This window comes from Halichoeres trimaculatus, unplaced genomic scaffold, assembly GCF_033239565.1.
Source record: "Halichoeres trimaculatus isolate MK-OKI-2021-1 unplaced genomic scaffold, fHalTri1.1 fHalTri1_scaffold_14, whole genome shotgun sequence".
NCBI lineage: Eukaryota > Metazoa > Chordata > Actinopteri > Labriformes > Labridae > Halichoeres > Halichoeres trimaculatus.
The window spans coordinates 17,001,169-17,024,370 of record NW_027437192.1 but is presented as its reverse complement, the minus strand read 5'-3'; the positions used below and the strand labels follow the sequence as shown (position 1 = coordinate 17,024,370).

The following is a 23,202-nucleotide window of genomic DNA, read 5'->3' as shown; positions in this document are numbered from 1 at the left end:
ACGTATGTGAGTGTGTGTAAATGTGTGTGTGGTTGCCCACAGTGGTGTGCTGCAGTCCGCTCCCTTACGTTGTTGAGTAAACTACATGGACATTAGCGGGCGCAGCGGCACAACCAACGAGCCGGAGTGGATTAAAACAGCGCGCAGTGAGAGTGGAAAACCACTCGATGACGACTGTGTAACAGAGTGAGGAACCACGGTGTGTAACAGCAAGTCCGTTACACTAGTTTGCAGCCGCGAGACAGCCAAAAGAAAAGGGCTCGCGGTGAACTCCGAGCATTGTGTTTCAGGCAGGCAGGGAGAGAGAGCTCGGCGGGAATGGCTTCATCTCCGTGCGGCAACAGTAACTTTGATTCCGGGCTGGAAATCAAAACTCGCTCGGTGGAGCAGACGCTTATTCCTTTAGTATCGCAGGTGAGTACTCCATACATTACACAGCGCTACATTAGACTGATATTTCTGGCTGAAATGTACTTTTAAAACGCACTTTAGCCTCCCTACAGCAGCCCCCTTCAGCCGCAGGAGGCTAACTTTTCTGTTTACCTGGGACTGCATGTTTCCGTCGCGTGCTATGGTCAAAGTCTGTCTCACGTGCGAAGAATTCACCAAAACTTGTTGTTGGTGTTACTTATGTCAGTGATGTAATAGCACTGGCAACCGCTAACGTCCTTGTAAGTGACTTACTTCAATTGTAAGCAACAAAAAGCACGCACTTCATCATGTAATTCAATAAGACAGCTTGAATTAGATACAAAAGCATTTTTTCCCTGTTGTTAGGCAGAACTTGCAGTTCATGCAATTGCTTAGCACAGGAAGCATTTGGAGAAGTGGACCAGCCATCCAGAAACGATCAAATGTGTGATTTTAATCCCTCGTTTGGCTGGAAATTACCAGAAAATCTAATGCAAGCCCTCACACACTTATCTGTGAGAAAATGCAGCTGAAGTGGGACGGGAAAGTTTCCCCTACAATGTTTTGTGTGTGCTACTCCCACTTCTGTAAATGGGCCACTTTAAGGCACGTGTTTTGTTTTTCAATAAACAGAAGAAGATGAAAGACCCACTTAAGGCCACTGCACTCTTTCAACAACTCCTCACTGGTACTTTAGAAGCAGTAGCTTCTTTTTTTTTTCCTTTCCCAGCTTTAAAAGTGTGGAGTTTAGGTCAGTGAGTTAATTACTCATTTTATCATAGGCCCCAAAGCTACCTCCCAGTAGCTGTGTCTGTTTTAGTTAATGGTTGTTTGGATCAACATTGGATAACTCGATTTAAGATCTCTATGCTTCTAACATGAGCATGACTATCCCCCACTGTTTTTCTTCAGCATGTCACTGCTGAAAGGGAGGTGGGCTGCATCTCCTGAATGGGGAAATGACCAACACCAGTCTTGTAAATGCTAACTTCCCTTTTCTGTACGGGGGATAAAGGGACTTGTGAATACTCTGTTGTTTCCAGAAAAAGACGGTGGATGTGAAAGGAACTGTCCTTCCCCCTTTGAAAGCTGAAAGCCTGCCTCCTCCCCTCTCATTGTAAAAGCACATTTTGAACGATATTAGGTAACCCTGTATTGAATGATCACGGGTCTCTTATCAGAAACATCCATCTGGTGATGCACTTCCAATGATCGCTGTCTTTTTAAGGTTGGTTTGAGTTTCAGTTGTTTGTAATACATTAAAAAGCAAGTTTAGATGAGAGTGGAGGACTTCATTCAGGCAAGGTTTTACTTGTGATGCATACAACAGTTACTGTAATAAGTACTGCTGAGATACTGTGGGGAAAAAAAGCTTTCAGTAACTCTGCTGCACTCTATGTTATCTTTATAATATTTACGCTGCAGCAAACTTACGGTGCCCTCCTGCCCGCTGAGGACTGGCTGAGCTCCAGTCTATAGCATAGAAGAGTGTGCTGTACACTGTAACAGCTTTCAGCATATTAAAGTCCACAGTTTGAATAGTGGGCCTCAAGGACAATCTCTCCTAACTTTCTTTTTTTTTTCTCGCAGTGTGAGGCATGTCCCCATAGCAACAGAGCACTGCACTGCTGAAAGAAACAACATTTGCAAGGACTGTTATCTCTATATGCAATGTGTTTTTTGACAGTCTTGTTGTGATGTCATCAGAAAGACGTCCACCCTGTCACTGACTTGGTGCTGACGCTCCAGTAGTTTCACATGCTGAGAGCTCTTTCTGGCCAATTGAGTGACATGGATCACTTAGGGCTGTAAGTATGCACCAACATGTTTTGAGTCAATAAAAGCAGTGGATGAGAACTGATGTACTGCTTCTTGGGTGCTGAGCCACTGCTCTTCAAAAATATTAAACCTTGTAGTTATAGCTTTTTGAATGAGAATTTTTGTAGACTCTCTTAATAAGACAGCAAACATATGTGGCAAAATTATTAAGTTGGATTTAAAAAGGATTGTAACACATGGGTTTTCTTTTTAAAGATCTGTTTCAGAAAGACTTCAGTCAAGTACAAGATTACATTTATGCTCAGTAATGGAAGCAAAAAGGGCAATTACCATAAAATTGAGTTACAACTTCACGGTTTAATTTGCCCCCATTTGTGTTTTTATGCCTGTTTCATGGTTTTTATATTCTTGAAAAAAGATGCATGATATCTTTTTATTTCATTTTACAAATATCCTGATAATTACCTGATTTTCATTGCCAATAAGATAAGATAACTCTGTTGTGTTCCTTTCTAGAAACTGGAAATAAAGTTGTAACTGGTTAAACCAGCATAACCACTTAAAGACCACTTTGCAGGTTATTTTTTTTGGTAAATTAAAACTTAACAATATATGATGATGACTGTAGAATAAGTCATTCATTGCTTTTATATGCTATACAACACAAAAAAACACACATATAAAGGAAGAAGTGGCTGCTGTCAGTAAAATTGTAAAATGCTCTTTTTTCGACATTCTGTCATATGATGCAGCAAAGGGGACTCGCGTTCTCTGACTCGGCTTTGATCCAACATGCATGATAGAATAAAGTGGGTGAGAGCAGCTGTTTCTGGTTGTTTTTTTGTTTCTTCCAGTGTATTTTATTTAATTTGACCATTCAGTGAGATGGTTAAATACTAAGTTTGCAGGAGTACTAGCTTAACAGGACATCAAGTGTACTCTATGCTCATTAAGAAGAAAAATGGAGTTAGTGTTTGTGCTTGGGTTTGTTATGTGCAGGTGTAGAGATGGGACTTTATTTCAGCATTGGTCTCAAAAAAACACCATCATCTGTGGTGCCCATTTTCAGCAGGAAGATTAGAACCACTTCTGAATTTTTAAGTCAATGTACCTGATTTCAAACTTTAAATATGCTGATGCGAACATAGCATTAGGCTTCACATAGGCTAGCTAACACCAGTCAACCTGAGGACCATCATATGTTTAAGAATACAGATTTCCTTCCATTTCACTGACAGAAGCAACAGTTTGATCCATGTTTATTAACCTTCAACAGAGGCAGAATCAGCACAACTCTCCTCTGTGACGTCACATTTAAAGGACAGTTTTGAATCAGGAAGTGAATGCAAAAGTACTAAATTATCTCCAGGACCTCCTGACCTGCACAAATTTCAAACTGTTAACCTACAGACTTAGCTGTGATAAATAGTGATCAGTTTTGACTTTCATGCACATTTTCTGGTATATCTCATCAGAAAATTGTAATTAAAATGAACCCTGAACCCTGAAAATCTTAATTGTGTGCGACAAAACTAAAAACAAAAAAAATCAGGTTTTGAGACATATTAGGTCCAAACCAAAGCATTCGCTGCAAGAAAAATAACCCAATGACCCAAATCCTTGATTGACTCAAGTTTTTTGAAAATTTTGTGTCTAAAATAAGTACTCTAACAGTAAAGAAAAAACACGCATAATGGGTAACATTGTAAGCTGATACTAGTTTATCTGTCTGGCTCACTGTCGGCCTGTCTGTTATCAGCTCAATTTATGTCTTGTATCTCACTTCCTATGTTTTATGTGTGCTTGAATTAAAGAAGCAGGAGTGTAGGTACATTGACCTAATATCCAGAGGGAAATGAGGGGGAAGTTGAGGGACACTGCTGCCTTGTATTAACATGCCTGAAGCATATGAACAGCCTCAAATATCCATAAGAAATCTGTACGGTAAACTATACTTCCTTCAAAGACTATTGTGAAACCCAACTCAGGTACTTAAATTGGCGCCGTAATGTGAGTAAAGTAACTCGGTTAAGCTGAGGGGCTTATGAAACTGTTCAGAGAATAGGTATTGAGTAGCAGGGGCTATAATTGAATTATTATTAATAGAGCCAGTGTAAATGCAGTGACTGTGTGGGCTGCGCTGTGCAGCTTTACTTTGAAAGGAGCTTTGTACTTGCATGTTTGTGTGTTTGTGTTTTGCTGTGTATGTATAACCATGTGATGAGGGGGTCATTAGATAGCCATCAAGGAGGAAATGAAAAAAGCAGTGTTGGTAGGAAAAGCCAGTGTTTGATATGGTGATAAGGGATCATGTGGTGCACCAGTATTCCCTTCTTTTATTTTGCATCTCTTCCTCTCCTTCTTCCCTCCTTTCTCTTCCCCTGTCCTCTCCTTCCTATGACGCTGATATCCTCAGGCCTCTGTTATCAGCTTCACTCCCACCAGGGTGTAATTATAGGCTTGGGAGTCTCCCTGCTTTGCACTACTTACGCACACACACAAATGTACGTATACGTTGAGCACAGTCCCACCCACCTCTTTCTTTCTATGCTTGTATGTTCACCTGTCTACTTGAGTCCTCATGCATGCACTAATCAGAGTTTTTGCGATTTAAATTGCATCCGAATATGTTTTATAATGTGGCCACCTGGATGTTTCCAGCTGCATCTCCGTCATCTCAACCATTTACTAAACAGAAGGAGCTCTTACCTCATTTAACAGAAGCGCTTGCCTCTGCTTGGAATTCACTAATGTGCTCTTCTCCACCTTTTTTACGCCACAGCCATCTCCATACCAATGGATTTTCATTGTGAGGAGCATGGTGAGGGGTAATGAATTGCTCTGGTGGTGGTCAGAAATGTAATAGGCGTCACACAGAGAGGAGGGAAACTAAGTGAATGTTGTTGCCTGTTTCCTACCTGTGATGTGTTATGTAGACAGCTGGAAGGCAATTAGCAATAATCTGGTTCCTTTTTTCCTCAACATTTTATTCTTGTTATGATGTGGTGATTAGTGAAATAACAGTCTAGTTCCTGGGTTTTTATAATTGAGGTGTGTTCCTATAAAAACACACCAGCTCTGTCTGGGCTTGGACGTGGTGGTCCTCGAGCCGGCAAAGCGTAGGGGGTGTTGTTTTGAGGTAAAGATGTGTGGGAACAAACAAGGGCGAAGGAGTAATAATTTAAGACTTTGATCAGATCACTGAACATTTAAGCACTTGTGACACACTGGCCTTGTGATTACAAAGCTATGCGGCTTCATCATTTTTCTGCAGGGCTAAGCCTGGAGTTTCTTAAGAGATTTTCCACTATAATTGGGCCTGGAAAATCCGTTTTTTGTCCAAGTTTGTTAGTGTCGACTTTGTCATGCTTCTAGGAGTTCTGTGGTGCTTGCAGTTTTTTTTCCTCTGATGTCCTAAAAAGAAATATGTTTAAAAAAAACGCTTCCATGTTCATGTTTTGCAGACAAACTGGATTGAAATGGCGTATTTATTTTTCGACAAAGGCTCAGTGGCAGTTTTGAGGATGTGATTTGCTCAGAGCATTAGCATTTTGTCACATAAATTCCTCATTAAACAAAATGCTGACAAAATGCGCTCCATAAACACTTTCCCCCACTGAACAGCTCGGTAAGCACGATCACCATCAGTCAAACTTTCATCCCTCTTCATGGAAATATTGGAAATGGAGTTTTATGGAGGTACAAGGCACTATTTCCCTCCTAATGTTCCTGGTCCTGTGATGGCGTGACATGACAAACGTCCAGGTAGTGAAGTTGTTCTTTATACTCAGACAGAGAGGCATTACTGTTGCCACCAGCCCGAACAGATCTGCCTCCCCTAGCCGTATGATGATAATGAAGACAAATGAGTCCGTGGCATGAAGGTGAAACCACATGAGGATTACAGTGCCGCACAAGTATGTGTGCGTCTGCATACACACTCATACAAAAAATACACCAGTCTCCTGGGAATGATACAAAGTGAGCCTTTACTTTGTGTATGTGGAAACAGGGAGGGGGATTCCAGTGTGGTCTCATGGGTGTGTGTGTGTGATTGTTTGCCTACAGACGACAGAATCTTAATCAATCTTTAGTGCTGTTCAAGGTTTTGTGTTAATCAACCGGAATTTTTTGCACTGTTTGCTGCCACCATGTCACTTTATCAGCCCGCACCCCTTTGACGCCTCAGCAGAGCAACAATGTGTCTGATAACACATTTCCACTGCAGGCCTGACCAAACCCATGAGGCCCCTATTTCCTGTTTGCTATCATATGTGGAAGATTTTCACGTGTGCACTGTCAACTATCAGGATTTAGTCTGTCAAATCACTTCATATCAGATAATGAAAATTTTAAAACTTTGTCACTTGCTATTTTAAACTCCCACATCAGCCTATATGACTCATATTTTACCCAGAGGATGAATGTTTAACAAAGACTTCTATCAGTGCTGACAGTTAAAGGGACATCAAATGTCTCCTTGTTGATTTCTGTCCTGTAGTTTTGAGTCACTTTTCCATGTTTTTTTTAGCTTACTTATACAACTTGATGACTTTAACTGCTACTAAGATTCAGTTAGTGGTGTCTTGGCTGGCATCCCTGAAGGACCCTAAAGCCTCACTCAAGAGAATTAGACAGTCACAGGTTTTTAACGTCAAACTGCAATCCCCCATGTTTTTATTTGGTGTTTTAGCCTGGTCTGAACAAGAAACCTCTGCGGCTAATTCAGTTTAAGTAAAAACCCCCCAAGTAGTTTCATGAATCCAGATCCAAAACCTGCTGAGTACCAAGAAACAAACTAACAGCAGCTTATCTTGTAGTATCCTATGCCTGTGGAGAAAAAAAAGCTTAAAAGAGGCAATTTTTCATAAGTAACTTCATCATTCTGTATTTCTACTGGTGTAATCACTTGGTTTGTTTGTGCTTGAAAGGAGGGGACTTGTGGATATAAATCATTCAGCTCACAGTATAACACCTTGTTGGTTGGACAAGGAAAACAATATTTTAGATTGGTTTTGCAGTGTTTAAAGTATGCACCTCTGTGATGCAACTGGAAAGGAAAGGTGCAGATATTCAACACAGTAACGAGAAAAAGCAAGTCGACTTAGTGTCTGCTGTACTTTTGTTTCAGCATGTGCTTTTTCACATGCAGCTCTACTGACTTAAACTCATTCATGCTTATGCAGCATCTGTCTCTCTTTTTAAAGCGGTTTTCACAGGAAAACTTTGGACAGCCACGTCCAGACAAATTCAGATCTTGCCTCCCAGGTTGGATGGTTTTCTAGATGAGCTCATGCACTGGGAAACCTGTTTTTGTCTTAGGCAAGGGTTGACACCTGGGTAGACTGCTGATATTCTTAATCCAGTTTTTACTTGGTGTACTTGATGAAAAAGTTGGTTTTGGGCTGAGGTCATGACCAAACATGGACTCAATATGGAGGGAACAACAGAAACAGGTTTTATGTTCAAAGTAAAACTATGGCATATTATTAAACTATTAACTGTTCTTATAAGTAATGTTAAAATACAAACCATTAATATTCTGATATATCTGGTGCAGTTCTCTATCTGGACATAGTTTTCTGGTTTCATACTCGGCTGTCTGTGTGCTCTTTTTGATTTTGGAGGGTTTCTGGTTTATTGGCACAATTTCATGTCTTTATATTTCACAGTCTGATAAGTGTCAATGGGTCATGCATTCACAAGCTCTGGGTGCCTGTCCACTTGTTGATGACTTCCATCCACTCACTGATTTCTCATGAACCTGAGTCTTTTACCATCTGTCAAATCAGTGTTATTTAGGTAAAAAATGCCATTTTTGGTGGTTATAACTAGGGATGTTCGATACCACTTTTTATGCAGACCGATACCAGTACGAGTACTCCTTCTTGAGTACTCACCGATACTACTTGCACTTTTGATACATAAAATTTCAATTAACAGTGTCAGATCATTTTGATGAAAAACAGCACAATCACTCTGCCATTAAGTCCAAATAAAACACAAACAACCCTCTCTGAGTTTAGAAATTTTTTCATCAATATTGAAAAAAATGATAATATAAAAACTGTCAGAGTTTAAGTATTTTTTAAAGAAAATTAAAGTGCAAAATAAAAAAAGTTTTTTAACTGTTAACTCTTCCTGGTTCATTCACATTGTCTGGAAAGGACCTGGTGCACATTTGCAGTGGCGTTAAACCCCAGCAATTAGTAGCATCTAGTGGCAAGGAGGACTTGCTCGACATAAGATATTTTTTGCCTATAGTATCTGCTGCTAGTATCTACAGCCTTCTCGAGTACCGATACCTTGAAAAAAGGCTGGTATCAGCCAGATACTGATACCTGGTATCGGTATCTGGCCATCCCTAGTTATCACCCTTATGTTGCTTGAAAAACCATAGTACTCCGCAGTACTTCTGTTGCCAAAATGTGCGCCTACGTAACTGTTGTCAAACAGTTAACTGGTCTGTATGACACATGACATAAATCATGATAGTGCTTTAACAAACACAACTAGCTTGTTTTTTGTAAACCTGTTTACTTACACATTGAAACACAAAGTGGACTGTCTAATAGCTCCCATTACTCCTGAGCCTGAATGGAAACTTCTGCTGTAAGAGCACAGTACAACATGCTAACTCTGTAGCAGGAAGGGATGCACTTCCCACTTATTGCCTGGGCAGTAGTTATGACTCCACAGACAGTACAGTCCACGCATCATTGGTGAGTAAAACTCCCTCTGCAGATACGAGTGTATCCACCACTTTCCTTCTCATCTCAGCAAAAAGAGCTTTCACTCTTTGGTCTTTGGTTTTGAAGTGACTTGTGCATTTCTTAGCTTCTTTTCACAGCTTCTCTACACTTGGTCATCTTGCTCTGGGATTATGTAGCTGTCAACCTTTTCTATTTATGATCCTCTCATTCATGTTGTCAACGCCACTGCACAGAGTCATAAAGTGGTGACATGGTGAGTCAAACTGGAGCACTGTATTTACTCAGTTGTGATAGTGGTATTTATCCTCTACATATCAGTTGTTGTATCACACAAGTCAAGTCTTACTATTAAATAGATATAGACATGCCAACACAAATACAAGAGTGGACAACAATACACAACACAAACAGGCTCAATCAGACATTAAATAGACTTTGTCCTCCAGGGCTGGGCAGTTAAAGCCAGTTTAAGTCTTGGCCAACAGAATTTGACATGCGCGTTCTCACATGTAGCCCTCCCCTAGGAAATGTCAGGACATTTTCAGGAGTGCAGTCCATGTGCAAAAGGGCAGAGTTTGAAACAGGCAGAGTGTGCGGTTAAGTGCTTTGTTCTGCAGATCCCCTCAGGTTCAAGCATCAAATATATGAATCATGGTGAGCCTGACTCACATTATTGTTGTGTAAATGAGGATCTAAGGCTATATTCCTGCTCATTGGTAGGTAGTACGCACAGTCAGTCAACAGCCCGGTGTCATTAAACTGAAATGAGATGTAATTCCACTTTAACACCCCCCTGTTTTTTATTAGTGTGGTTGTATTAGCCAGCTACCTTTGACAATTTTTCATGATTATACTCACTTAAACCGCCAACCTTTGCTGTCCCTCATTTGACTTTTCATCTCCTTGGCACATACACACATAAATAAAGTCACACATGTGCCAGACTTTTATGAGCAGTGCTTCCCCCCTTGCCCTCCCTCTTACACTCTTCTCTCTATTGCTATCAGGGGAGTTATTACAGATCGCTGTTCTCTTTAAGTGCCGATAAAAGGGTCCGTCTCACACGTGGGTCCATTGACCTCTCCCCTGCTGATATACTACCCGTGGAGAATGATGCGTAGTTTTTTGTTTGTTTATGTGTGTGCTGGCCCCTGAAACCTCTAAATAACCCAGTCTAAAGGGATCCATCACCTGGAAGGAACAGCACTGTTAACTTAATGGTGAAAAAAGCTATCTCACCCTCTGACATTGAAGTTATCTGAAGGCAGTAGCTAATAGTGATAGCCACTTCTAATTGACTAAAGGAAAGCGTCTACTTCTGGCTTACAAATAAGTTTAGCTGGGAGGTTGCTAACATATTGATTAAACATCCTTTCCATTAGCAGAGGACCTCAAAGTGGCAATATTGTGAGTCAACTGAAAGTGGAAAGCATTTTCAGACTCTCTTCTTGAGAGAAAAGTCTGTCCTTAAGTGCTTCTTGGTTGCACAGAAAGTTTGTCTAATTTGCCAGGTTTGCGTTTTCCATTGTTGGGATCCCTCTAAAGAAGTTGTCTTACATAAAGAACTAAAGTCTTTTATCTGCAAGAATTCAATTCAATTAATTTTAACTGCCCGTTTTAACAGATGTAACTCTGCCTTTAAACTCAAAGGGTCCCAAGAGGCCTGCAAGAGCTATTAGAGGCTTAGCATTCTTGTTTAGTATCAAGTGGCTGTGTAGCCCATTACCAGCCTGTATTTACAGTATAATCTTAGTTTATGATGGCTGTGAGATAGTAATGGGATGTCTCATAAGTGTTAGCACTCAGGAAGAAATCTCTATCAGCAGGGATGTGGTGCTTAATGTAGCGTGGTGTTTTGTGTTGTCCAGCCTAACTGGGAGCACCCTGTGGATTGAAACAGATGCATGAATTCACGCCCAGACGCACAGACAAGGACAAAGTTATTGACATTAATTACTCTGCAGTCACACAGAGGCCATCTGTGAACTTCGGGGGAAACTGCACAACAGATTCCCTGTAAGAGCTTGTGTAGATGTTTGTGACTAACATAAATGTAATGAACACAGAGTATATCTGATTTGATAAGGTAGCATGAACAGTCCAGAAATGTTAAAGGGTTGTACCTTATTTCTTTATCTAGATCCCTACCAACAGAGATATAAAGATGGACACAAACATGAGGCACTCAAGCTGCTTTCAGGACGAGAGAGACTGATGAGTGTGAAAGGACAGCCCACTTACTGAAATCTTGTAGGCATGTACCCTCCCACTCGTCTTGTCATGTATTGCCAGAGATATCAGACGACGTATCTATATTGTCTGCTGCCTGGACAACCACAGGTAAACAGAACAGTATTTGGCAGGCGGCTGTTTGTATCCCTATCTGCCGGCAGTTTCTTGGCACGGGGGAGTGATTATTCCAGTCCTTTGAACATGACATTGACTAGGAGAGTTGTTGACAATATTGAGTGTATGCCTTGATGGGGGAAGCTCTAGGAGTGCTGGAGAGGACAGGAAACATTGCCAGTTGAGAGAGGGTTTTTTAAAAAAAGACATGTTCAGTGGGGCTTAGGGTTGATGTACCAAACTATCTTGACATGTTCTATTTTATGTGTTACAGCAAGCATTGGTCTGATGCCGGGAGACAGAGAGACCAAGAGCAACCGACTGTAAGGCAATCCTTGACCCCACCTTTGGTCAACTGACAACCATTTAAACTGTCCAACCTCACTCCCGCAAGTGTAGCTAAATCTCCTGCATGTTTCCTCTGAGCTAGTTGATAGTTGAACTGTAAACAAAGAGCAGGGCAGGGGACAGGAACTCCTCGGTGAAGTCTTTCACCAAATGCTGGTTACACTGGAAAGCCCAAAAAGTGTTCCAACAGAGTCACTGGAATATAGCCAATAAATTTTGGGGTTGCTTTTCCCCTCCCAGTCCAGATTTAGAAGACTATGTCCTCCTTGAAACTCCCTAGCTGTATATTTATGTGTTCTTTTAATTTCAGTCTATTTATACCATAGACTTTATAAAACAAGTAGTCTTAGTGGTGTTAATCGAAGACCACCAAAGAGGTATTATGAAGCCAAAAATGATGGTTTTCATACTGGACATTTTGACTCAACCTGACTTTGATCAACCTAGAAAAGGATAGAGAGGTGACACTTTGGGAGGTACAACGCAGAAGTTTTTCAGTCAACTCAAAACTAAAAATGGTGATTAAAAAATAGATCTACCCGAGTTTTTGTTGTCCGCCTCAAGTAGAAATTTCAGGATTAGCAGTTTTTTGCTTTTCTTACTCTTCATTTTTAACACCAGAGGTTGCTGCTTGAACTCTTATACAAATACATTAGACCATAGACATCAGAAACAATGACATCCTCAGAAAAAAAATACATCTAAAAATAGTAGAAAGATAAATGTCTGTGTAATCCTATTTAACTGAGTTATGACTTACCGGGAGTATATATTCCTCACTAGTTGTGACATTTTGCCGCTAGGGGGTTTTTCACCTTAAAGAACCTCACTTGTATTTCAGGTCAGGCAGTATCTTTTCCCCCCGTCCCTTCCTCCGCCTCTTTCACTCCCCCCTGGGGAGGCAAACACAACACTTTCAAAACCTCTGCTCCATGTGATAGGCCATACCCTTACTTTATAAATCAATTTCATGATCCTATGAGGAGAACTTCCTAACTCCCACTGGCCTACCACAGCATCAATAATTCATAAAGGAAAAAGCAACATTTCAAAGTCACAAAAAGATAGATTTTTGGAATAGATGGGAACAAGGTTTGGAATCTGTGGATTAGAGTATCTGGATGATGCTAAAAAAAACACAGTTCTTTGCCTATAGTTTGAATTTTATATGAAGTATTAAGCCTAAATGTCTAATTATTATCTTTTAAGGTAAATCATATAGAAATATCTGATATCTGAAAGCATCAAGTCATCATGACTTTCATCTTCTCTGCCTCTCCAGCAACAACATCCCTGCCTGTATGACAGAGGAATCCTGCTGTCTTCTTGTATGTGTTAATTACTTTTTTCGAGCGTCTTTGAACTTCTCCCCTCACGATAATGAGTTCTTTTAAAGAGATGAAGTTTGACATGACAGAACAAAGAGTGTGAAGGACACCAGGAACACAGAATACCAAATGTTTCCTTATCTCTTTTCTTATTCTGAATATCAAGAACTTTCAAATATTTAACAGTACTGTGTCACCCAACCTTCTTCCAGTGGTACAATGAATGTAAATTAATTGTTTCTATACTACCCCAAAAGGCTGTTATCTCAGAAACAGGTTTAGAGATGTTGCTGAGAGGAAATATCAGTATGTGAGATGCTATAGCACCTTGTTTGTATGCCTTCCAAACCTCCTCTTGCTCTGCCCAATTTCCTGATTCTGTTTTCCTGTCACACACCTAACTCCTGCTCTTTCACACTCTGTCTGGAGTCTTGTGTTTGGTTTCTCCCAATCTCTCTCTTCACTTAGCCCCCTGTTTTCTCACGTTTAATCCCAATCTCCCCAGAGAGAATAGTGTCCTTGTGTCACCTCATTAATTTGGCAGGCCTATGAAAACTTAGCCTGAGGGTTAGAGTAGCACAGAGAGCTGAAAAGTTCAGTCTTAACATTTCTCAAAGGACCTTTTACCGTTTTTTTTTTCAGTGCTGTAAACTGAGATGTAATCCTCAGTCCTGCATCTCCTCCAAAGAACAGTAATGGGCACAGCACACAACCAGCCGAGCCAGATTTGGCTGTCCTTTTCTTTGACACAGAATGCCTGAGAGTGATCAAGATGATGGGAATTTAATCATCCTTTGTTGGAGCGTCACATATCTTCAGGGGAAATGTTTTTGGAAGCAGAGACAGTTTGTTGAAAGAAGATAGGATCTTGAACACAAAAAAGTCTTAGCTCTAAATCAATTCAACGTGACAATGATAAAACTTCACAGACATGGTGCACTGCTATAGGAAAATCGGTTTTGTACTCAAAAATTGTCACTGGTAAATAAGTGGTCAGTCTATGTGAAGAAAAATATGCCACAAGTTCTCTTTAATTTTCCAATTTAAGAAACCAATTTGCACTGGGAAATTATTTGGTCAACATGAATAATGTTGACCAAGCAGAAATATGAAGTACTGCAGGTAAGAGTCCCAAAACCCAGAAATGACCGAGCCTTCTCATGGCCCACCTGTAACTTTTCTTAAAGGTAGAGTCTGCAGGATTTCCCTAAAATAATAAAATGTCAATTTTAACAGGAGTAATCCTGCTAATAATCTGTACATGTGTGTCAGTGTCTGTGTCTGCCTCAGCTCTCTCCTCAGCCTGTATGTTGATGTTTTGATTGTATCGGGACGTTTCTTGGTAGAGTGAGCTAGGCTACATCAGCCAATCACAGAGTGCCCTGTGCGTGTTAATGATCCCAAGCGAAAGCTAATCAGAGCAGCTTTGATGGTGGACGTGGCACAGAGGAAGAAAAACAACCAAAGTGAAACAAAATACCAAACATATTAACATTTTTTCCTAAATGAAGGTGGAAATGGACTTTCACTTGTTTTGGGCACTTGGAGAGTAGTACAGGACAGTGCATTGGAGTTGGCTTTCTGCTAACCAGGTATGTGTCAAATACCTGTGATTAGCTTGTGCTAACATGCCAAGTCAGGTGCATGGTCATGTTCAGAGGCAGTGGGTGTGTGCTACAGCTGGCACTGATCCAAAGAGGAGGGGCCCAGTTTGAATGTAGTGTTTACTAACAAGTAACGAAAATTCCTGCAGACCCCATCTTTAAAGTCAGTTGGGCTCCTCCTTGGTTGATGGCAGTTGTGAGGTTAAGGACAGTGGACAAGTTCTGGCGACTAAACCCTTTTGATACACTCTCAAAAGAACAGGACTATAACAACTCCTGGGTTGGCTTACAGATACATTAACTGTGAGAACTGTTCAAACCTTGTGATTCTTGTCACTGTTGGGCAGGCTGAAAATAGCCAGTATGTAGCCCCATCAATACAGGAGAAGGTGTTCTCATTTTGTCTCTGTTTCTGGGTGACTGGAGCCGGTGGGTGACAGCTTGAAGACCAGCCAGCCGGTAAAACACAGCACTTAACACACCCCCACACTGCCAACCCCTATAAATAAGTTAAAGTCACTCACCTTCTATAAATAAGGTTGCGGTTGTTCTGGACACCAAGGCATGTCTGTTATCTGAAGGACTCTGAGCCTCTAACAACTTAAAACTCCACTTCTTAATTTTGTTGTGTCAGTTCCTGAATGAGCTTGTTTCTTTATTTTTCTGTTTGGGTTGAGTCGCTCTTGTGCATCGAAAGAAGATTAAGATTATTTCTCCTAAGTTAATGGTTTTCGAGGCTCAAATAGAGTAGAGTACCAAAAACATTAAATGCGTAATGTAGTGAGAGTATGTTCCCTAAGACCCCCATGAATGAGTGCGAGAGAGTCAGTATGTCACAACACAGGCCATTATCCGCCTGAAGTCAGGGGGGCTGCATTCCTTCCCAGGTCTCATGTTTCCAGCTCCTACAATATGTATGCTGTGAGTGCTGTCTGAAAAATGTGCCCATGTATTCTTTAAAGGAGTGTCACGGCTGGGGTCAAAGGTCGAACCCTCAGAGGTTAAGCCGTTCACGCGCTCTATACTAGCTGGTATGCATGGATTACTTCCTTTCCTCTGCCTTAGGGCTTGAACTTCACTCGCCTTCTGTGCTCAGTGCTTTCATCAATGAATCATCCCTCTCAGCAGCTATCCTTCTGAATTCAAGGTTTTGATGTTTAGTTTGGCACACTTTATTGATTTATTAATGCAGTCATTCACTTTTCAAAGCCTTTTTTTCTCTCGTGTCAAAACTTCAAGATCACATTCTTGGAAATGTCTTTTTTCTTTCTTAGGGTGAGGTTTTGTCTCACTTGGGGGTTGGTTCGCAGGCGACTTTCTTCCACACCTGACACCTTATCCTCCCGTCTCTTTCCTTTTATCCCCAAGAGAGAAAAAATTCAGACTCTGAAAGCAGGAGGGGAAGAAACTTGGAGGTCAATTGCCCAGAATTATTGTTATTCTCAAATTGGACCCTTGTGTTTGTATTTGCGCCTCACTGGGAGGGTTTGGAAGAAAAGCCCATTTTCCTTGTCACTTTGCTTCTTAATCAAGGAAAACAAGTCTTTGTCTTCTGGACAAGCCAGCCCTTTTGTATCAGGTGTATTGGGTCACAGTCCCCCCAGCAGCCTCTGCAGTCCTTGTGTTCATTTCTGTAGAACATGCTATCGCTGCCTGTGGGAGGCTGTCACAGAGCCTGGTTAAGCCACTTTCACACACTGTTCGCCGCACACTATTATTTGTCCATTACTTGTAATTACCCATCATGATGACTGATGGAATGTTTTCCAGGCTGAGTTGGCGAGCAGTTAGGATTATCCTGTTGAGGACTTTGTATAATTACCCGGTCATTAAACAGGGCTCAGTGTGATGATGACCTGAGGGGGGCGACTCGCCAACGTCTCGGTTGTTGGGTTCGTACCCTTGGGTAGTGGAAGCAGGCTGTCGTCTTCACGCTGTGTTGCGTTAAAGAAAGGAACTCTGGGATAAGAGCTGTTTGAGCACTGGCTGCAGGATCTTGCCTCTCTGTGTTCTGTGGTCGCTGAGGCCTTGCTGACTTTTTCATGTCATAGTTTCGCCTTTGAAGTAATTCTGTCTGAGGCCTGTTAGACAAACAAAACTGATGGTACAAGAGCTGCTCCTGAAAAGTCAAGAATTTAAAATGACCCAGAGTCAACTAAAATTTTTCCAGTTGACATCTGGAATAAAAAAGTAATGCAGTAAAAAAAATAACAAATCATGATCACGTTAAAAATTTGAGTTTCACTCATGCTTTCATTGCTTGGGATGCAGGCATGTGTATCTCTAAAGCTGTCTCGAATCCTTCACTGAGTTTAGTGGTTTAGATGAAAGTTATCACATATGATTTGAAACACTAACAAAGTTGTCAGCTACAAATGTCTAAAAGTCCAGGAAACTCTTGATGGAGTTAAAAATTGATAAACTTGAGTGTACAGATAAAACATGACAGTGAGGTTGTCTGTTGAAAGAGTTCAGTGTTGAGCTGAACAGAAAACCCAGTATTAGCTGAGAAAGCTCCTGTAAAGATGAGTCACTTCCAATGCTCCGAGTCTGTCATGAGATGGTGTTGCTTTGAGGATACAGGCTGAAATTGACTTGACTGGCATTGATTGGTCCTATTGTGTCATCTGTTCATGATAATGGCTACAGGACTAGACGTGTATTGAGGGTTAAGCCTGTTTGGGTTTGGCTACCCAATAATTGAGGCGCAGAATGAAGAATACAATAGAGCCTCAGAGGATGCCCTTGTCAAGTACTTTCATATCAAATTTCAACAACAAAGAAATCATACAGCAGGGAAAATCAATGTTAAATAGCAAGAACAAAGTAGGGACAGTACTCTTGGTTTTTCCTTTACAGGGTCAAGTGCTTTCAGAGAATACGGTTTTGCCAACCTTTTTCAATTATTATTTTTGGTTCTACAAATTGATCCTTGTTTCTTTTGAAGGTCGCAGTTTTGCAAGGTGAGGCTGTACTAACTCATTAAACTCCAAGGCTGAATCCTTTTTCATGGTTGACTTTTTGGACCTCGTCTGCTCTTTGAAGCGAAACAAAGAGCCAGCTTCCTTCTGAAACAATTGCATGTTAAAGTTATTCAGTAATTGCAAATTTTGGTCTTTTTGTGTTCATTAAAAGCAGGCCAAGCCTGCAAGTAAAACCTTGTGTGAATAGTTTTTGTTTGTTCCTCTTGCCCATCTCTCTCCCTGCCCTTATATATAAATACAGATACATTAATTTTATATGACATAGTTCAAAAGGGGAAATGGGATATTGCTTCATCATCCAGAAGACTCTGTGATGATGTGTGCTCTGTGTGGAAGTAATAAAACTTCCCCTGAATGTTGCCAGCAGCTAAATGTGATGTTAAGATTTGAGACCTCACATGGAGATGTAATATGTAATGTCTCAAAGTTTCGCTTCTGTTGTTTGCTTCTTTGTTACCTTGCTTTGCCAAATTAAACAACTGCCGTATCCTTGTAAAAGATTTATGCCCAGGCTAAAGTATGAAAGCCACATCTCTGTGAGGTAACCTGGTATTTCTGCTGAACAAAGAGACCAGTGTTGCCCCGAGAAATGTGTTACTGCATGCGGTGTACATTTCCAAATGGGTGGGATCTCATTTGCATTGCCCTGCTGCCAGGGCCAGAGATGTCTTTGATATAACATCCTGGGTTTTCTTTTTTCTTTTTTTTGCTGCAAAAAGATGCTCAGATCAAAGATGTCTGCTGTCAGGTTAGCTGTCTTGTTTTGTGTTTGATGGTGGGTAGATTCATGAAAAGAATAATGAGATCCAAAAAAAACTGATGTTGTCAGTACGTCTTTTTTTGGTAACATTTTTTTTCTTAAGATTTCTTGAGTTTCATAACACCTTAGATTTCTGTTAACTCTACCTCAACCAAACCCCTATTGAAAGAATTTGGGTTTTTAAGCATGGCACAGTATTTAACATCTTACAGAAGGGTGCATGATTTGGGTATTCACTGCCTCTGCAATGTATTTGTTACACACTTAAAATGAGACGTTGTTCAGCCCACCATTCCAGGTGCATCATTATTATTGCTACCCACACACACTGGAAAGACAAGGTTTAGCACATCTCCAGCACATAGGCTGGGGCGGCACTAATGAAACTCCAAGGGAACATTTTTGAGTTATTGATTTATTTTTTTTTTACCTTGCAACAGATTCTCCTTTATAAAACGTCCGTAGCTCAAAACAGTTGCAGAAAAGCTCTTTTCTTTTTTGTTGGCGGACTTTGAGATTATCTGCCCGGATAGGAGCTTTTGAGAGTAGATGGTTCAAAACTCTTGTACATTGTAAAAAAAAAAAAAAAAATGGCAGAAATTTTAATATAGACCATCACTGACACCATAATGCGAAGATTACTGAATATAGAGGTAGTTTGACCTGCTGTCATCTGTTGTTTTTTTGTGTCTCTAATCCTTTTGACAGTATTATTAATCAGCGGCATATCTTGAAGACACTCAAATAACCCAGCCCACTTTAAAATGTTTGATTTTACTTCAGTTTTTCACAACAGGACATAACTTGTGTGGATAATGCTTGATTATGGTGTAGGGTTTCATAATAATGAACTAGGATTATGTGGAATGAGATTGGGTTACCAGGGCATAACTTTTAAACAGGCAGTGTGAGTTGTTCATTTTACAGATGAGCGGTCACATTTTAATTATTGTATTAACAGAAGCTGATGGGGCATTTTCTCTCTGATCACCTGCACATCATGAGACAAGCAAAGAAGGAAGAGAGATTGTTTAAGATTGTTCAGGTCATTGACCACTGATATCTGCAAAAGACAAGAGGGAAAAGTGTTAAAATGGTCAGCTTTGTACTGCTGCAGCTGAAAACTTGTGGCAAACACTGAGCTGTGGCCTCTGTAGCCTCTGTCAGCTTGGTGCAAAGATGTAAAACAGTTGGGTGAAATATTTTGGCTCAATTCAGGGTTAACAACTTTTAAATGTGATGTCTTGTTGAAATCAAAAGATCTAACTTTGAAGACCTGGCAAGTTAAGTTTATTTTTCTTCTCTTTTTTTTTTTTTTTTTTTTTTTTTAAGTAAGGAAGGGTATAAAGTTGGCTCCTCAGTGGGGTGGCGGCAGCGGCTGTAACTCACACTCTTGGTAGGATCAAATCATGGTCTTAACCAATCAGAGACAGAGCTCAGGCGAGTTTTATGCCTTTGATTGGCTGTTGTCCTGTGTCTTTAAAAATTGTGGCACCAAAGTTGCCTTAGTGAAACCGAAAAAAAAGAAAATAAACACAACAAAATGAGGGAAATGAAGAGAGGAAGAACAGTGAAAGTGTTTCATTAAGAAAGCTATGGTTACAACCAGCCCTGCTACTGTCATTCCATCTATCCTCACTAGTGACAGATCATCTGGCCAAGACACAGAGCCCTGGGTCCCTGGTAAGATACCAAGCCTTGGTCCTTCTGTGATAACACCTGACTCAGAATCAGAGGAGACAACCATGTCCTGAGGAAGCAGAAGTAATACCAATGCAAAAAGTTAGTCTGGAGACCTGTTAAAGCAAAAGAGCAACAACATATATTTATGGAAGTGTCCTTCAAGTACCTCATTCATGATTTTTGGCAGTCTCTCAAATTCATACAGGGGACTCAACTTTGATCCTATTGCTGCATAGGGCACAGCTGCAAGCCACGGTCTGGGTCATCTAATGAGATGTTGCTTTGAAATCACACTCATGAAAGGCCACTCTGTGGTTTATAACTCAATTTGGACATAAAATTACTTGTAATCAAATTTGTTGATTCACTTTTCTCCCTGCAGTGACTGTAAAGGCTCTTAAGGAGAGAAAACGGCTGTGAACTGCGACACAAGTTTGAGGAGAACAAAAGCCATTGATTCCCTTTGCTCCCTCTCCCACCTCAGTTAACCTTGACTGCTGGTTAATAAGAGAGCAAAAATTGACTCCTGGCCATGTTGTGTTTGTCTGCCCCCTTAGTCGGTACCATTAAATCAGGGGTCACTCTTTCACACACTGTTCCATTGCTGCTCAGTGTTGATACTCAGTATAAGAGAGCAGTTTCTTATGAAGTGTTGATGCCACAACGAGCTAGGACAGACTCTTTTTGCTTGTTACCTCTGTGTCTTTCCTTGGTTGTGTCTTGGCTGTCCACCCTCTTTCCTTATTTACTGTGTGCCCTCTGCCATCTCTCCTGCCTATCTCTCCATCGCAGCTGTCTGTCTGTTTTTCTCCCCCAGGTTTATCATTCTCTCTTATCAGCTGCTGCTGGTTCCTCTGGGCTTCCTGCACCTCATATCAGCCTGACTGATTACATTGTAGATTATGTGTTACTGTCAGGGCACTAACAAACCCAGTCACCAGGGTCCCATAATGTGTTTTTCCTTCCAATGGGTAATTCATCCACTCAAACATCAAGAAGAGCTTTGACTCACAGGGGGATAAGGCACTGGAACAGAAGTGTATTGTGGGAATTACTTTAAAATAAAGGCTGATTTGATTTCACTTTGAAACTTTGTCATGCGCTAAACTGCAACTAGCTCAAGTCAACGTATCTGTGGCGATCTCTCTGCTCTGCACCCTCACTGGGCCCACTTAGGACTTGATAGATTTCCCATTATTTTCAGACAGCCTTGATGGAGTACCAGGTAAAGCACAGCCTGCTCTGCTCCCCTTTCAGCTTTGACTTCCTGAGTTGAAACGCTAACTCCTCTTTGGCGCATGAATGGTAAGCAGTTCTGCTTGCCAAGCCCCTGGAGATGAATGCTCCTCTTCATGAGAAACAATCACAAATATGTAATCTGGAAAGCCATGTTTCCATCCTTCTTGTTTGGGAATCCATCTCTTTCAGAGAGATTTCAGAGAGGCTATGGTCACTTGAACTGTGGCAGAGCACCAGGGATCGATGCCAAGCTGTAAAACCAGGCAATAAGTGGGTTTATATTTGTCGTTTATTTGACAGGAAACGGTCCCTTGGAAAATATGAGCTAGGTTGATTGTATTTGTCCGGTGCGGGCCAACCCCACAATCTCTCTCTTGTTTTGCCTTCCCTGTACTGCATACACATGAGCAAGCCAATAGATGATCACATTACTTTAAACTTGAATAAATCAGCCTTCTCAATCAAAGCAACACAACAATGTGTGTATGAAACGCATTTAGTGTTTTCAGTAGTGTTATAGGATTCCCCACTCAGCACTAAATTTGACATGATTGAAACACTCATTATTAAATTGGTGTTTGTTCAGTAAAAATATCTGCATTTCTTTCTTCTATTCAAGAGGCTTTTTGATGACTCAGCTAATCCGACCAAGCTTAAATTTCTACCACAAAAAAAACCCAGACGATGCACACTGCAGCAGCACTTGCCGTTGTGCCATGGTGCGACAAAAGCTGGAAAGGGAGAGAATGAGTATAGTTTTTGACACATTCTCGTGCTGTGACTCATACAAAGGGCCTGGAGCAAACATTTCAGATGGCTTCTCATGAGGTTAGATGCCACCTCAGCTTTAATGGGGAAGTCACGGTCACCTGCAGAGATTTAACTGCAAAGAGAACAGATATGACAGTTCAGCTGGATGAGTGTGTTATTCCTCTGAACATGGAGGTGTATGGTGATGGGAGCTGAAATCCCAGCACCAGCTGAAAACACGAGACAATGGAGAAAAGTGCAGTTGCTTGTGCTGGGATTGGATTGTTATTACTACTGAAGTCTTTTGTTGAAAATTAGTTGGGTATTCTGAACTATAAGTGCTAGGTGAAGACTGCAGAATACTAAAAATTGGCATTAGAAACCATGTTTAAAGGTAGGGTCTGCAGGAATTCCTGTTACTTGTTAGTAAACACAACATTCAAACTAGACTCCTCCTCCTTGGATCAGTGCCAGCAGCAGCACACTCACAGCATCCAACCGTGGCTACATGAACACACTCACTATCCCAGCAACCACCTGCAGCATCGCGTTTCTTCGTGGGAGAGACTTGAGAGCCGTGCACCTGACTTGGCATATTAGCACAAGCTACTCATGGTATTTGACACATACCTGGTTAGCAAAGCAATTCTCGCCACTCTGTATCACAAGCTGCTCTCCAGATGCCCAAAAGCGAGTAAAAGTTGAGCCAAGCTTCATCCTTGTTTAGCAAAAAAAGTTTCATTCGTTAGCCGTTTCGTTTCCCTTTGGTTGTGTTTTTCTTTCTCTGTGTTACGTCCACTGTCATAGCTGGTAGGGATAGCTTCTTCCACCTGCTAATCAACACGCAAAAGTCACCTGCGCACAGGGCGCTCTGTGATTGGCCGATGTTACCACACTTACTCTACACCCAGAAACGTCCCAACCAAAGCATCAACATACAGGCAGAGGAGAGGGCTGAGGCAGACACAGACACAGACACACATGTATAGAGGCCCAGAAGAGATGATAGGGCAGAATTGCTTCTGTGAAAGTTGACATTTTAGTTTTTTAGGAAAATCCTGCAAATTCTACAATTAAATTACCATCACTGTTGGATCCTCTAATGACATCCAGAAACCAGGAACTTTAATTTTTATTACTTGAAAGTAACATGAAATATTTACACTCACATGTTTTTAAAATATTTATACATGACAGTCACTTAGCCTAGCAGACACTAGTATAGAAAAAGGTTTATTTTTTTCAGGTCAACATTCA

The 23,202-nt window shown here is 41.0% G+C and overlaps 1 protein-coding gene across 2 annotated transcripts in view; it reads left to right on the top strand.

Moving 5' to 3' along the window:
• The window catches only part of ctnnal1 (catenin (cadherin-associated protein), alpha-like 1), a 66,269-nt gene continuing 43,067 nt past the window's right edge, over positions 1-23,202 (top strand). The window contains exon 1 of one of the 2 annotated variants that reach the window (XM_074686684.1): positions 1-414. In XM_074686684.1, the coding sequence (XP_074542785.1) occupies positions 319-414 (96 nt within the window). In that variant the 5' untranslated portion in view covers positions 1-318. The remainder of the gene's footprint in view (positions 415-23,202) is intronic. The other variant, XM_074686685.1, reaches the window with a different exon arrangement.